This window comes from Callorhinus ursinus, unplaced genomic scaffold, assembly GCF_003265705.2.
Source record: "Callorhinus ursinus isolate GAN/ISIS: 27379988/994484 unplaced genomic scaffold, GSC_fseal_2.0 scaffold110, whole genome shotgun sequence".
Lineage (NCBI taxonomy): Eukaryota > Metazoa > Chordata > Mammalia > Carnivora > Otariidae > Callorhinus > Callorhinus ursinus.
In genome coordinates this window covers 592207-609373 of record NW_027397172.1, presented here as the reverse complement: position 1 = coordinate 609373, position 17167 = coordinate 592207, and the positions used below count along the sequence as shown (strand labels likewise).

The 17167-nt window shown below is 41.8% G+C and overlaps 1 protein-coding gene and 1 non-coding gene across 3 annotated transcripts in view; one reads left to right on the top strand and one right to left on the bottom strand.

Moving 5' to 3' along the window:
• The window catches only part of PI4KA (phosphatidylinositol 4-kinase alpha), a 112387-nt gene that overhangs the window by 81099 nt on the left and 14121 nt on the right, over positions 1–17167 (bottom strand). The window contains exons 1-9 of one of the 2 annotated variants that reach the window (XM_025857237.2): positions 13517–13610; positions 11630–11687; positions 11020–11108; positions 8805–8877; positions 7943–8202; positions 7327–7393; positions 4579–4727; positions 2029–2094; positions 1358–1454 (exon numbers count right to left, since the gene is read on the bottom strand). In XM_025857237.2, coding sequence (XP_025713022.1) covers positions 1358–1454; positions 2029–2094; positions 4579–4727; positions 7327–7393; positions 7943–8202; positions 8805–8877; positions 11020–11108; positions 11630–11657 — 829 coding nt within the window. In that variant the 5' untranslated portion in view covers positions 11658–11687; positions 13517–13610. Of the gene's footprint in view, positions 1–1357; positions 1455–2028; positions 2095–4578; positions 4728–7326; positions 7394–7942; positions 8203–8804; positions 8878–11019; positions 11109–11629; positions 11688–13516; positions 13611–17167 lie in introns of those variants that run through there. The other variant, XM_025857238.2, reaches the window with a different exon arrangement.
• Positions 14461–14594, top strand: LOC112812549 (U4 spliceosomal RNA). Its single transcript, XR_003205315.1, has one exon. It is a non-coding gene; the product is annotated as a U4 spliceosomal RNA (small nuclear RNA).

Sequence of the window (17167 nt, the reverse complement as noted above, 5' to 3'; positions counted from 1 at the left end):
GAAAGAAAAGAAAAGAAAAGGAAAAAAGAAAAGAGTGCCCACTCTCAGCACACGTGCTACCAGGCACTCAGAGAAAATGACCATTTCCCAGGGAAGTGAGAGCCATGCTGTGTTTTAAGCAGTCAATATACTAAAACCTGAATGTCTGAAACACAGAAACTGGGATGTATCACTGGTGGAACTGGTCCAACTAACAAGGAGAAATACTTTAGTGATTTTTTTTTTTTTTTTTAAACAAAAAGGTTTTTGTATTAGCCAAGGGGAAAAACTGGTTGTAGCCTGAAGAAGAGAATCCCTGGCTACAGGGCTATATCTTTGGGGCGCCCAGAGTTCACAGCTTCTTCCAACTCTCATTTTTGGGGCCTGGAAAAATCAGGAGAATCCCCATGATGGGCACAAGAGAGAAGAGCCACGGAAGCCAGCAACATGAGGCTCAGGTGGGGAGAGAAGCCTCGGGGCACCTGAAGGTCAGGTTGGGCAGGGCAGTCCCTTCCACCCTTCTTTGTGAACCTAACACTTGCTGGGTCCCCAGCCAGACACAGATTCCCAGGAGTTCTTGCAACCAAATTAGGAAAACAGCTAACTAGATTATAGTACATCTGCTTGATAGAATACTACATGGCCATCAAATCTTATGTTGATGGAGAACATTCCATAATATAAGAGAATTCAGGAAACATGTTTTAAAAATGCACAAAAGGGAATGGGGAGCCTGGGTGGCTCAGTTGGTTAAGCGACTGCCTTTTGCTCAGGTCATGATCCTGGGGTCTTGGGATTGAGTCCCACATCGGGGTCCCCCTGCTCTGTGGGGAGCCTGCTTCTCCCTCTCCCTCTGCTTGCCATTCCCCCAGCTTGTGCTCTCTGTTAAATAAATAAACTAATTTTAAAAATCTTTTAAAAATTAAAAAATTTAAAAAAAAATAAAAATGCACAAAAGGGAAACTGGAAGGAAAGGCTAAATTTGTGTGTATGCACGTGCTAAACTATTAAGATATTTTCTCTGAGGTATAAGATTATGAAGTCCTCATTTTCTTATTTTTTAAACTTTTTGAAATGTCTAAAATAGACATGATAAATCATATACATGATCGGGTGATCAGGACAAGACAACATGGTCATGTCAGAAAAGCCCCTGAGGAAATAAACCCACCAAAGGAGCCATCATTGATGCTATTAGGGGTGCAGGATCGTGGACAGATTTTTTTTTCTTATTTGCCTTTTTCCCCCAAATTTCGGTAATGTGACCATGTTACTCATGTGTTTTTAAGGGGCCCCAGCAGAAAGGAAGCACAGACCTGCGGCAGTGGCCTGGAACCCGGTGTCACCGCAGTCACACGCGGGCGTAAACCGTCCATACCTTTCATGAAGTACAGAGTGTCACGCAGCATCTTGAACATGGCCACGTAGAGAGGGTCACTGAATGTGGTGTAGTAGAGATCAGCGCTAGGGTTGGCCTGTGAGGGAGCAGAGGCACGTGACCACACCACAGAAACTCTCAGGACCTCCCTTTGCCTTCTAGGGTGAGGCCCGGCTGAGTGAGTATTATATTCCTGACATAGCATTAGAGAGATGGAATGACCATTTATCATGATTCACCACTTGAAACACTTGAATTACTCTCCTCCCTCTCTTAAGCATCAGGCAGAGGAAAACTAAAGACTCAGGCTGTCCAGAGATGCCTGTTGGGGGGCCGCCACCTACACCCTCCAAACTGGTTTCTCCATATGTTCTTCTAATGGGAAGAACCACCCTCCTCTTGCTGAAAACTCAGCAACTTTGGCTGTCTTACAGGAACTGGAGAGGGAGAAAGACAGCCAAGCGGCCATAAGATCACTGTGAGGTGATCCATTTAAAAGAGGCAGCAACAAGCAAGCTCTCAGGTGGCAGTTGTGTGGCCACTATGGGGGCTAAGCTGAAAACTCACTGACAACCCTGTCACTCCAGCCCCCACCCACAAATTCTTCCTGTTCTCTCCATGCACATACTCACATCAGGCTGATCTCAGGATAGTGCCCCGAAGGGACGTACCTCTATCACGCTGGCTACGACTGCATCCAAGGATTTGAGGACAGGCTCCTCGACGATCTTCTTCACCTATCAGAGAAACAAGACCTTGTGAGGCCCCTGACGAACACAGCGAGAGATAGGAATGCCAGCTCCCTCTAATAAAGAACAAATCATGTTGACAGGTGAAACCACATAACACACTCATGAGATGAAAAATGCAATGGGAATGATAGGCCAACAATATACTCATTATGTCTCCATATCAAACTATAACACACAAAATGTCCTTAATTCTGCCATCACTTGGAACTTGTCTTCTTGACCTTGATTGGAATAACATAAAAATGGGAAAGGAACCAACTACCTCAAATTTGCTGACATTAGACTTCCATTTCCAGGATGTGAAAGTGTTCAGACTCCAGGTATCACTGATAATTCACCCAAACCTCCTCCCAGACATCAGGGACACCTTCATAGCCAGTCGTTGGCCCTGATGACTCCTCCTCCTCCTCCTTCAGGCCTGGTACACTGGTTCTTTGGAAGCTGCCTACGTACTCAGAATGCAACACACATTCTAAATTTCTAGCAGAAGCACTTATTTCCACCCGTTCTCTGTACTAGCATTTAGTACAGGAATGAACTGTTCTGGCAGCTGCAGAGGCTCCTGATAAAACTCCCTGCCACCACGACTGTAGTACTTCAAGAAGCTGATTTTCAAAACATATAGACAATGATAAACAACATGCCAGGAGAAGAAATGAAAAATGGCCTAGAAGAAAAGCTAACCTCGAGAAGTTAAAATATCCTGGAAAAAAGAACTGCCTCTGTAAGAGTGTGAAACATGCAGCCTTCAGTTGGGATTTCTGACATGATACTAGGAAGAGTCACCTGACAATCTGAGAAGGCCACCCAGGCCAGCGTTCTGTCTGGGACACTAACAGGGAGGAGCAGTTTAGGGAGAGTTTTCCTTCTTGAGGGCAACTTCAAAAACATCGTAAGGCTATTTAGTAATTCATTATGGCTCTATCCTCATTAATTACTGCCAATGCTTTAATGTTTTGTTTTGTTTTGTTTAAGTCAGCTCCCCTCCCAGCATGGAGCCCAACTTGGGGCTTGAACTCACGACTCTGAGATCAAGACTTGAGCTGAGATCAAGAGTTGGATGCTCAACGAACTGAACCACCCAGGTGCCCCTGCTTTAATGTCTTCATATATCTTCAGCCTAAAGCCATCTCCTGGAGGGATTTCTGTTCACACTCCACACTGAGGGAGACCCTCTCACTCTTTCCAAAGGAGAAAGTCTCATTTTTAGAGTCTGTCCCTGACAACAACGTCTTTATCCTTATCTACCCACTTGACTCTGTCTCAAAGCAACTCAGCTCAATCATAACAACTTCAGAGCCCTTGGATCAGAGACCCATCTAGTTCAGGATTGGGACAATGGCACCAATGTCTTCTCTGATGACACCTCAGAGGTCATCCCAAGGTATCCAAATATAAAAAATAAAGGTTTCATATTGATTTAAAAATATCAGCCCCTGGGAAGGAGTCAGGTGCAACAGGAACTGGACATTGGGTCAGGTTCCCTGGGACTGGGCCCCAGTCCTGCCCTTTGCTGATGGAAGCTTGATGTATTTGGCACTGATTGCCTTACCTCTAAAATGGGGATGAATGCCTGCCTCTCCCACATGAGTGCTGCAAGGAGTCAATGAAAACGTTGCAAAAATGACTCCATGAATGTTACTCTTTCCTTCTTCCATCAAAAATTTATAACTTCTGGGGCGCCGGGGTGGCTCAGTCATTAAGCGTCTGCCTTCGGCTCAGGTCATGATCCCAGGGTCCTGGGATCGAGCCCCGCATCGGGTTCCCTGCTCTGCGGGAGGCCTGCTTCTCCCTCTCCCACTCCCCCTGCTTGTGTTCCCTCTCTCGCTGTGTCTGTCTCTGTCAAATGGATAAATAAAATCTTTAAAAAAAAAATTACGATTTCTAAGTTATATTCTGAAATACTGAAAAACTCCTAGTTTTTCGTTTGGGAAAAACAACAACAGGTTTGGGTGCCTGGGTGGCTCAGTTGGTTAAGCGTCCAAACTCTTGATTTCAGCTCAGGTCATGACCTCAGGCTTGTGAGATTAAGCCCCGTGTTGGGGTCCACGCTCAGCACAGAGTCTGCTTGAGATTCTCTCTCCTTCTCCCTCTGTCTGTCTACCTCTACCCCTCCCCGAACCACTCACTGCTCTCTCTCTAAAAAAACCAAAACGAAACAAAAAGAAAAACAAAACAAAAAAAAAGCCATGCTTGGGGCGCCTGGATGGCTCAGTCGTTAAACGTCTGCCTTCGGCTCAGGTCATGATCCCAGGGTCCTGGGATTGAGCCCCGCATCGGGCTCCCTGCTCCGCCGGAAGCCTGCTTCTCCCTCTACCAGTCCCCCTGCTTGTGTTCCCTCTCTCGCTGTGTATCTCTCTGTCAAATAAATAAATAAAATCTTAAAAAAAAAAAAGCCATGCTTACACCACTAGCAATTTTACTGATTGAAGTACACGAGATCTGTTTAACCACCAATGCTTTCCTTACCAAGTTTAAGAGTTCTCGAAGCATTTCTAGTGGGATATTGAACTCCTTATAGGTGATGCCATTAAAAAGAGGAGAAACTGAGAAGCTGGAACTGATGGTGGAGAAGTAGTAATCAGGTTCCAGGGCACTTCCATCAGGTAAGTAAGAGACTGGCAGGGAAGAAAACCAGAAAGTCAGTCACGTTCACACACGACCAGGATACTTCCTCAAGCTGATTCCCTCAATAACCAACAAAGGCATAGACTTTGCTTTTGTTTACACTCCAATTCTTTGTTTTTTAATGAATAGGTAAAGGCTGAATTTCAAATCCTTGGAGAATGATGCCTCTCACGGGAGTGTTTCACATGAAAGCTCAGATATAATCATGTCCTAGTATTTTCAACACAGACAGTATAATTTAATGTAGGAAGAAAAAAAAAGTATTACTTTTTTTTTTAAGTATTACATCTTTTTAAAGGTCGACAGATGTAAATTTCAGGTCCACAGGACCCCAAGATATTTTACCACCAAAATTAAAATTAGAACAAAAATGCACATTATTAGATGTTTCAAAATCAGAACAAAAATAAAGGCAATCGTCCAACACTTACAAACATGAATCCCAAATGCCTATAATTGTTTGAAAATTCATTATTAGAAATCTATAATAGGAGACATGAGTAGAAAATAAACAAGCTTGTAATATTTTCTTTTTTTTTTAAGATTTTATTTATTTATTTGAGAGAGAGAGAATGAGAGATAGAGAGCACGAGAGGGAAGATGGTCAGAGGGAGAAGCAGACTCCCCGCTGAGCAGGGAACCCGATGCAGGACTCGATCCCGGGACTCCAGGATCATGACCTGAGCCGAAGGCAGCTGCTTAACCAACTGAGCCACCCAGGCACCCAAGCTTGTAATATTTTCATATTAAATAGTGACAGACAACTATCAACCCATTAAAAAACAAATAATAAATTTTATTACTTTCTGAAGCCCTGCAGCACAGAAAACGCAGAGTTGAGTAGATCCTGATTGTGTCAAAGCTGGTGTGTACTTCCATGATGCTTGTGATGCTATGCTGACCTGACTAAAGGGGAATGGGTCCCAGGGGAGCAAAAAGGCAACTTACAACAGATGATGGGCAATAATATGGACAGCAGTTGAGATGCTGGAGGCCAACATCATAAATGACCAGCGAAGGAGGGAATGAATGAGGAAAGAGTGAGAACAAAGCTGGCTTAAAGCAAGGAGGCAGGGAAGAAGGTAAGAAGTGTGTGTCAAACGTGTATAAATAGCTGTATTTACACACACATATATTTATTCATAAATATTTACTTATTCATATTCATTCACAAGTGCTGGATACACACACACACACACACATAAAGGAGTATTATTCAGCCTTGAGAAAAATTTTGCTCTTTGCAACATGGATGAACCTAAGGACATTACTCGAAGTGAAATAAGCCAGACATGGACAGAAAATAAACTGCATGATCTCACTTATATGTGGACACTTAAAAAAGTCGAATACATGGGAGCAGAGAGCTGAGCAATCATTACCAGGGGGCAGGGAGATGGGGGAAATGGGGAGATGCTGATCAAGGGTACAAAGTTGCAGTTAAGTAATATGAATAAGTCTAGAGAGCTAATGCATAGAATGATGACAATATTTAATATGGCATCAAATACTGGAAAGTTGCAAAGCGAGTAGATTTCAGGTGCTATCACTGCATTAAAAGAAAGAAAGAAAGAAAGAAAGAAAGAAAGAAAGAAAGAAAGCAAGCAAGCAAGCAAGAAAGAAAGAGTAACCATGAGGAGAAGGATGTGATTGGAGTCATCATTTCAGCATGTTTATGTATATCAAATCATTGTGTTATATACCTAAAGTATATACAAGTTTATTTTTAAAATAATAATAATAGAAAAGAAGATAAGACGTTTGTGATTAGAGGGCACCTCCCAGATAGACGCCATGAAATGGGGACTAAGCCCCGTGTGGCAGAGCCAGTGTGTGGTGGGCAGAGATGGAGGCAGAAGACAGGAACTGCAGAGTCAAGGATCTAAGATTTGGGATTCATGCAGGGAGGGAGTCACCGAAAGTTTTTAAGGTGGAAATGATTTATGCTTTTAAGAAATAACTCTTTAAAAATATTCTTACAGCTCTGTAGAAAAGGGCCTGGAAAGAGAAGAGAGACGAACTGTAAGAAAAATCAGACTTAGGGCACCCAGCTGGCTCAGTCAGTAGAGATGCAGCTCTCGATCCCGGGGTTGTGAGTTCGAGCCCCTTGTTGGGTGTAGAGATTACTTAAAAATAAAATCTTGAAAACTGTGTCTCTGTCAAATAAATAAATAAAAATCTTAAGAAAAAAGTACTACTTGTATCACTATTATTTAAAAAAAATATTATTTACATACTTAATGACTTTATTTTTTTTTAAAGATTTTACTTATTTTTTGAGAGAGAGAGAGACAGCGAGAGAGGGAACACAAGCAGGGGGAGTGGGAGAGGGAGAAGCAGGCTTCCCGCCGAGCAGGAAGGGAGGGTCTGTATATTATTTTCTGCACTTTTCTCCACATTTGAAATATTTTAAAATTAAATTTTAAGAAGTTTAAACAAAAACAGAAAGTAAATGCTTTCTAAAAGCTTGACTCTCTAAATGCATGACAGCAGAGTGTTATTATTAGCATCTTTTATGTCAAGAGAAGTCACAGTGAACCTGCTCTTCAAGTACCAGGTCAATATTCCTGTCAGAAAAGTGAAGCCCACCTTCAAAGTAGTGAAAGGCAGATCCTCCAGGGGAGCTGGGAGGGGGCATCCCACGTTCAGGGCTGACCTGAAACACAAAGCCACCTTACAGATTAGAAAAGGCCAGTCAAACCAGTCAGTTTCTCCTTAGACAAGATCCTCTCTGCCAGCCCAACATTTGTACCTCCAGTCCTGGTTCACGCCTCACCTCCTCCCTGAAGCCCACCTTACCTAAGTGTTCTCTATTATATACCATGTCCCTAAATTCTTCGTGTTTAGCCATACATTTTATACTTTATTACTGAGATGAATTATTCTTAGCATTTAGTGTCTTTAGCTTGTCTCCATGAGTCAATTATATACTTCTTAATTATATACTTCTTAAGGGCACCAACTGTCTCCCACTCAGAATAGAGCTTGGCACCCAACTGCTAGGAAATAAATACTTCATGACTAGGAGATGAAATCACTTATAAATCCTAAAAGGCCAAAGCAAGCCCTTGTATTACACAGAATTCCAGTGAGAACCTTTTCTGTTTTGTGAATTTCCTTGACCAGCACACCAGTGGGATTTTCTTTGAGTGAGCACTTAATAAGACCTGACCTCTCTGCCTGCCTCCCAGGTGTGCAGCCCCACCTGAGAGATGCTGGACACGCTGCTGGTCTTCCTCTTCAGGGTGCCCTCCTGACACACCGTCAGCAGATTACTGGGGAGGATGGAGCGGAAGTCATTGAAGGATCGCCTCCGCACACCTTCAAGCTCCTCAGGGACTCGGAGGGAATGAGGAGGGACTTTGGGGAACAGTTTTGAAAGGAGAGACTCTTCTGTGTTGCTATAACGCCCAAACGCTCGTGAGATTCCTATTAGGCATGGGATCGCGTATTTGCAAAGGTATTCTAGAAGACAAAGTGGAAATGTTCTGATATCAGAAAGTTGCCTGGGAAAGAGTTGTGCTGCACCAGCTTGGAACATTGGCTGACATCTCACAACCCATCCCCTAGCAAATGCGACGGGTCAGAACAAGTCACATCAACAGGTCAGCGGCTAACCTGCACAACTTCAGACTACATCTCTGTCACACACAGCTGCTCTTTTTGGCAGGTCTCAATCTACGCATGGCACACCCAAATGAGTAACACAGGTAAGCCCTGTTATCAGGCACCTTTGCTATACTTAAACAATATATTTCGTCCCCCGGGATTACGTCAGTAGCCGTATGCTAGAGGCAGTCGGGCATGTTATAAACGAAGAAATTGAGGCCCAACAAGGGTGAGGTGACTTGTCTAAGGTCACCTGGTATTCAGGTAGCAGAGCTGGCTCATGACCCCCATGTGTCCTCTTAATTAACACTCAATGAAGGTAAACTCATTCAGGAAGGTTTCATCCATCAGGTACACAAATAGTAAAGCACAGAAAAGAAGACCAGGAAAAGCAAAGGAAAAAAGTAATCACAAAGCCATTATGAGAAAAAAAAAAAGCCTCAGATCTAGAATCATACCTTTTTCTTGAATCTCCAAGGCCTGGCACATTCCCAAAAGGACATGCAAAACCTGCAAAAGCGCCTCTAAAATCTGTAATAGCCATGGAAACAGAAAAGACAAATTTATAAACAAAATCAGGTTAAGTACCACAAAATTCATTCAGAATTAGAAGGAGCTTTACACATTAAAGTGTCCATACCCATATCTGATACATAAATTCCCGAATGACAGCTCTGCCAAGTGGCCAATCAGCTGACCTTCCAGGAACAGAAACTGGCCCCCCTCGGTTGGTCCAGAGTGCCTCCTAACTCTGGGACGATATTGTCCTCTGGGGCTTGTGCCCCTGGCCCTTGGAGCCACTCCTTTTCCCATATTCCAGAAACAAGTATAGGCCCCTAAATCTCTTTTCATGGCAAATATCCCTAGTTCTTTTAATCCATTCCTTAGGATTACATATCCTTTATGATGCTGAGTGCGTGCTTCGGATTTCACAGTAGTCCCATGTGTCAGAAAGTCTCAAATTGTGGGGCTCAGGAAAATACATTAATATTCCAGGGATGTTGGGACTCACCCTGAGTAATCACCACACTCCAAACATAGTCTAGACTTCCACATACATGATGTTAGCTTTTCAGCAGCCACTTCACTCTGCTGGCTCAGTGAGCTTACTGATACATAAAATACTTGAATCTTTTTTACACCTCTACTGATGCTATTGGTATTTTTTTGCCTGTCATTGATGCCACCAAAGCTTGGGGGATTAGCTTTAGTTCATCATACTGGTCTCTGATTCCCAGCATTGTGTCATCTACAAATGAAACCTACTTGCTTTCTGAATCTTCGTTTATGGCCCTGGCTCATTTTGCTTCAATGGTAGGGGGTAGGGGGTAGGCTAGAGGAAGCTTCAGCCCATATTCTAGGTATAAGATATCAGGAGGGTGTTTCTCTAATGCCTTGATGAAGATCAACTAGACTCCATCTTCCTTATTTCCCTCTACTACCAGTCTTGGAGGAAACCCCAGGCAAAGAAGAGAATAAAATTGGTCTCATATAATGTGTTCCTAATCAAGGTAAATTTCTGACATTTTGCTAATGTTAAATGATGCTGAATAACATATGAAGACTTGAAAAGCAAGACTTTCTCCATTTGGTGTATTAAAGTTATACCATTATCTTTAGTATTGACATTTTGATAAATGTTATTTATAAAAAAGCCCTTAACTTATAGCCTGCTAACTTCTGAAAGAATGATATAGAATTCTAATATATTTAGTTATCTCTTTGGCCAACCTACAAATAAAGAACCTAAACTAAGAAAGAAGGATGGAGAAAACGTTAATGGCAGAAATACTGACAACAGAATTTACAGTTTGATTAAGGAAAGAGATTTTAAAAATTAAAAAACAGATACAAGAACTCAAAAAGCATAGCTAGCCGGAAATGTTTAACATACAGACAAGCAACCGGCACTCCTTGGCAGGACCTGAGGATAGCAGCATATACAAACTAATTTTCAAAATAAAAAATCTCATTAAGAAAAAGTTTAGGTTATGATTGTATTCTTTGTTTAAAAAGGAGGAAAAGTATGAAAGGCATTTAAGTAACATTTCAACAAAATAAACTAAAACGAAAAAAATCTGGGCCCTTAAAATCTGGATATAATTTCAACTATCTAGATAATTCCCTTCTATGAATGAATCCCCAACAGAGAGTCAGGAAAGTGAGCTGCATCTGCCTTTTGCTGCCGACCTCACAGAGCTATGGGGAAAGCTAGACGAGACAAGAGTCAAGAGGTCACTGGGTAACCTGGAAAGTATTGTAAGCAAATATTCAAAATTTCTTAGGTGTGTTAGTACAAAATAAATCAACTAAAACAACCCAATCACTTCAAAGTTTTTTTCTTTTTACTCTTTTCATTACTTTGGGACTCTTTTTGACTGTATAGAAATGCACTCCAGGGGCGCCTGGGTGGCTCAGTCGGTTAAATGTCTACCTTTGGCTCAGGTCATGATCTCGGGGTACTGGGATTGAGCTCCCTTGCTCGGCGGGGAGTCTGCTTCTTCCTCTCCCTCTGCCCCTCCCCCTGCTCGTGCTTTCTCTCTCTCTCTGTCAAATAAAATCTGAAAGAAAGAAAGAAAGAAAGAAAGAAAGAAAGAAAGAAAGAAAGAAAGAAAGAAAGAAAGAAAAAGAAAGAAAGAAAGAAGAAAGGCACCCAATTCAGCACACACTTACCTCATCCCTAAGTGAGGGGTCCCTATAAGCCACATCAGACAGCAAAGTGACCAAGCAGAAGCTGAAGCTCTCTGCAACCGGGAGGGTGGCTGGAAGGCACATAGACACGAGTCAGATCATTACCACTGAGACACTGGACCATACCTACAGGCCATCCAATTCAGTAAGTTCCCTCTCTCACAGGGCCTGCCAAGAGACCAGTTTACAAGGATGGCTGCCCTCACTGAGGTGAACCTCAAAAGAACAGATATGGGCCCAACATGGTTGCTGAGAAATACCCCGAACTTTTTTTTAATGGAATGTTTTGGTTCAATAAACTTAAATGTTTCTGCCAATTTATAGTTTGAGATTATACAGTGTCTCAACATGACAGACTCCATTTTTTATTCCTGACCGAAATTTCTACCCAGGGTGAGAAACCAATCTCGATACAGTATAAGAGATGGTATATGGAGGCTAACCATCAAGTATCAATTACCACTACTTTAAACTGAATTAAATGTTTATATTTCTTTTCTGCTTTATTTTGACAAGTGGAGAAAATCCTAACTAAGAGCTTCCAAAGATTTGCTCTATTCCTAATAAGTTTTTAAGCCCTTCCACTACCGACCTCTTCTTAGGGAGGTTCTCAGGAGCATGGCCTCAAGGTCAGAAAGGGATCACTGGACCTAAAAGACCAAAAAAACCAGTGCTTCTATGGTGTGCACCTTAAAAATGTCAGAATCATTTCTGTGTAGATCTAATCCCTATTAAATATTTAATCAATTTTGAATATTATTTAACCAAGATCTATTCATAGCACATGGCAGAAGATTGTTATGTGTTCACTTCTGTACCTATAACTTTAAGATGCAGCTCTACGTCCTTCTTAAACTTGAGTGCGATCAGAATCACCTGCAGGCTTATTGAAATGCAGACTGCCAGCTTCCCTAGCCCCAGAGTTCTAATTCCTCAGTAACTCTGATGTGGGGACTGAGAATCTGCATTTCTGACAAATTCCCAGGTGATGCTGATGCTGCTGTCCCAGATGGCACTTTGAGAACTACTCCTCTAGAGTTTAAAAGCATAAATCATACTGCCTGAATAAAAATAAAAGAGTGAAATGTTACCTAATAGTTGGAAATTTATATATCTCTAACAATGTTTCAAATAGTGCTAAAACTTTCATCCTAGTGGGAGTCCATGTACAGAGAAGTGATGCTTGCTTTGAAAGAAAAGAAAATAGAATCAACTTCTACTGGTATTCTACTTCTCCCTAAATTAGGTAACAGTGGTGGACAGAGATGTTTGACTTTTTTAGCAATGCTTTCTATTTAATCTGTAGTCCTTCAGGGTGGGAGGATGGGCAAAATAGGGAAAGGGGACAAACTTCCAGGTCTAAAACAAAGAAGACACAGGGATACAATGTATAACATACGGAATATTATCAATAACAGGTAATGACTTGGTGTGGTGACAGACTGACAGAAGCTAGATTTATCATTGTGATCACTTTGTAATGTACATAAACTTTGAATCGCTATATTGTATGTTTGGAACTAATACAATATTGTATGTCAACTACATTGTGATATAAAAAATTGTAGTCCTTTAAATTCCAGGGTACGTGCATAATTTGGAGTCTGTCACTTTTAGGCACAATAGGTTACCAGAAATGATGAAACCCAAAGGAGAGGAACAGACACAAGCAGATGTTCATGAGAACAGCAAAACCCATCTTCAGCAGGCTGAGCCCACCCAACAAATTAGGGCCATGCCACCAATGAAAAGGACAAGGGCCTTCTCTATAGGCACCAACCCCCTGCTATGTCTGAAAGTGGACCTCAGGCCTCACATAGGGAGATTATAAGAAAACTTCAGTCTCCACGGTCATGATCTCGAGAATGTTGGAGGTGTTCCAAACTCATATGGGAGTCTTGGGAAATCAATATATAAGAACATCAGTGTTACAAGTGCTTAGCACAATGCCTGGCACGTAGTGGACTTATATACCATTTTTAAAAGTACAAAATTTAACTAAAACTCAGCAACAGCAACAAAATCATCAACTGTTTACAGTGAATATGGTGTTCAAGCCCTGGACATCCATCTCACCCTTCCTTTTTCAGTAGCAGCGATGCAATCTGGAGAACTGGATGCACTCCAGGAGTGAGCCTATTCATCTAAGGGTAAGAGAGACTGGTTGAGGGATGGGCAGGGGACCCAATTCTGGCAAGGAGACATGAGAAAAGGTTCCTGAAGGTCTCCAAGTTCCTGTTCACTCCCAGAGTACAATGCAAAGCTGGTTTTCTCAGCCTTGCCCTCGCCCCCATGGGCTCTGGACAACAATGAGTAAGCATAGCCCATACTGCTGCAGATAGGCTTGTCTCACAGCCAAGAGTGGAACCAGCTAGAAACATTGTACCTGACACATTATTATGATTAAACACCTGATCCATACAGACTGTGAGCATACATGCTCTTCCCTGAATTCAAGGAAAAATTTATACAAAATTACCTCTGCCTTTCCGAGCTGTGCTTTCTTCTACCCAATACACTTTCGGAAGACCTTTAAGCAGTCGAAGAAGGTAAGGAACCACAGAATCTTTGTGCTTAAAAAAAAAAAATTATATTTAATACAAGTGTGGCTGGTAGTAAAGCATATGCATCCTAATCATCTCAAAGATGGATGTTCAAATGGATGGGAATCCTTCCTGTTTCCATATGGCAGCAGCAGGTGGCATCAGAAAGTTATCACACCACTTGCACCAGGGGTGCCTAAGGAAGGGCTAAAATCTGCCCTTCTGCTGCTGAATGTCCAGCCTGGCTCTGGCCCTCGCTGGGGGCTAGGCCCCCCAAGAGGGCGTCTCCACAAGAAAGTATGTGTGCACACATACTCTCAAAACTGCCTTCGACAAGAGTGTACAGAGAGCCCCCAAGCCCTTCAGTGGGCCCCAGGATCAGATCCTCTAGACTGAGGGAAGGTCACAGCCATAAGCTTCTAAACTTGGGGATGCTTCTGTTATTCATGGCCTTTGTCTCTTTTTTTTCTTTCTTTCTTTCTTTTTTTTTTTAATTTTCTGTTTCATGTTTCCTTTTGCTTTTCCTAATTTGAGCATTAGACTTTATAGCCATCATTAGCCAGTACAAAAACTACTTTCTTCTAGTTTCCGAACTAGCCAGTCAACATGTCACTTCATAACTTTCCATGACTGACTCTTTTGGTTGTTTCCCTATTTATAACTGTTCTGGTTAAGGATTAGGTTAAGTGTACTCCTGAGAAGGGGGATACTGTTTGATGTTCTGAAATATTGAAAACAAAACAAAACGTGTGGTAATACTGAAAATATGGCTCCAAATTCTGTGATACTCCTTCCACGGAAAGGTAGAGTCAAATTTACCTCGCCTGGAAAATGGGCTGCCTTAGTAACTTGCTTCTGGTGTTTTTAGAAAGTACAATTGAGCTTTGCGCAGTGGCAGTATCGTAGCCAATGAGGTTTATCCGAGGCGCGATTATTGCTAATAGAAAGTACAATTGATTCTTGAACAACATGGGTTTGAAGTGCACAGGTCTACTTGTATATGGATGTTTTTCAGTACTGTAAATGTATTTTCTCTTCCTCACAGTCTTCTTAATAACATTTTCTCTAGCTTACTTTATTGTTTTTGGTAAGGCTTCTGGTCAGCAGTAGGCTATTAGTAGTTATGTTTTGGGGTTTTATATGTTTTATATGTCAAAAATTGTATGTGGATTTTCAACTACACAGGGGGTCAGTGCCCCTAACCGCTATGTTGTTCAAGGGTCAACTGTAATTTAAGAGACCGACTTCTCAGGCTAAAGAAGACAGTAACAGCATCCACCTGGCTTTTTCTCAGGACACATGCCCTCGGGACCCAGACATTACATTGTGACAAAGTGACATAGCCCAGGCCACATGGAGAGGCCATGTACATAGGGGTGTCCTGGTTGAGCACCCCAGCTTAGGTCCCAGCCAATAGCCAGGATCAACCCACACCCTTGTGCATGAACAAGCCTTCAGGTGATTCTAGCCCCTAGCCTTCAAGCCACTCCAGGTGACACTGAATGGAGCACAGACAGTGACTCTTCTGTGCTCCAGCTAAATTGGAGATTCATGAGAAAAGAGAAAAAACAAAAACCAACCTATCATATTAAGCCACCAAATTTTGGGGTAGTTTGTTCCACCACAATACATAACCACAACAAATAGAGAACTTTCTTTAGCAAAAACAAAACTTTTCCTCTAAATCAGATGAAGGAGATGGCTACATCTGTCCAGGATCCCATTGTACTAAGAGGTACAAAACTCCAAAGGCTGTGTAAGGCATGGCTCCCTGCAGAGGAAGTGACCCCAGGTGTTCTCTCCTGTAGAACCTGTGATGGCTTTTGTAGCAGGTAGGAGTAAACTACTTCTGCTACTCTGGCCACAGCTGCTGCCAGGGCAGCCCACTGACTGGACTTGGAGGCCAGAACCACAGCCCATCCTGGATGGAGGCAGGGAACATCAACACCAGGTGAACCAAGAGAAAGCTGGTCGCTAGGGCTCAGGGGGCTGGTAAGGCCTGCAGGGCCCCTCTCCTCATGTGGTGAGGTCAGTGGGCTTCCTAGAAGCGCTGGCAGACTGCATGGCTCAAGGAGCTGTGACCCCAGGTCCCGCCAAGCTTTACCAGGAACCCAAATTACACCAACGTCATTTGTGTTTGTCTCTTCCTTGCCACCCTAAAAAGCCTACCACAAATATTAGGGACTTATAGGTAAATCTATTAAGTAATGTGTTTGCCAAAGATATTTTCGATTAATACACACTTGGATAGCAGTTTCTCATACAGATTATTTTTAAAATTCTTTTCCTCCCCTTATACTTGAATTTAAATAAGACTGCAAAAAGGAAATATGATTTTTTTTCTTTTCACATTTATAAAAAAAATAGGAAGAATAATTAAAATGCAGTTTATATGCATCGAATTTTGGTTTTTCGTGCGGCCTTGGTCAAACAACCTATTTCATTTTCAAACTACTGCTCTAAAATTAAAATGCTTATTTTTTTTTCAAATGAATGAATACCCTGTCAAAAATATTAATCCTACTAAAGTAGAATTTCCAGGACAGAGGCACCTGGGTGGCTCAGTTGGTTAAGCGACTGCCTTCAGCTCAGGTCCCACGATCGAGTCCCACAACGGGCTCCCTGTTTGGCCGGGAGTCTGCTTCTCCCTCTGACCCTCCCCCATCTCATGCTCTCTCTCTCCTTCTCTCTCTCTCTCTCAAATAAATAAAATCTTAAAAAAAAAAAGAATTTCCAAGACATGTAAGCATTTTTAGATAAATAAAAATTCAAATATCTAACATCTTTATTTTCCTTACATAGCATGATTAAACATGGAATTAAAAGTGATTCTTGATAATGATAAAAATAAATAAACAAATAATAGATTCTGTATTCAGTGATTAACCATTTGCTTCAATTAGCCTTGGGAAGTACTAAAAAAAAACAAGGCCACATCATTTTCTGTTGGAGCCACAACACTGTATTATTTATTACTAAAACTTATTTTATATCTATCACAGTTTTTTTTTAAGATTTTTTTTTTTTTTTTTTTAGGGGCATCTGGGTGCTTAGTTGGTTAAGCAGCTGCCTTTCAGCTCAGGTCATGATCCCTGGGTCCTGGGATACAGCCCGAATCCAGGTCCTGCTCAGTGGGGAGTCTGCTTCCTATTCCCCCCACCCTTCCCCCCCACTCGTGCTTTCTTACTCACTCTCTCTCTCTCAAATAAAATAAATAAAATGTTTTTTAAAAAAGATTTTTTTATTTTTAAGTAATCTCTACACCCAACGTGGGGCTTGAACTTACAAAACCAAGATCAAGAGTCATACGCTCCACCGACTGCACCAGCCAGGTGCCCCTATATCTATCACAGTTCTGAACAAGATTGTATTATGTCAAAGTTATCTCAAAGAACACCATCCTTTGGAAGGGAAAAAAAAATGGTTACTGACCAACGAACATTTGACCTTAGATTGAAAATCAAGTCTACTCTGGAGGGCACACAATTACTTCATTTAGCATTTTAATTAACTTTCTGGTCAAACAAAACACAGTAACAACAATCAAAAACCACTTTAACAACTTAATTATTCACACAGTTTGAAAA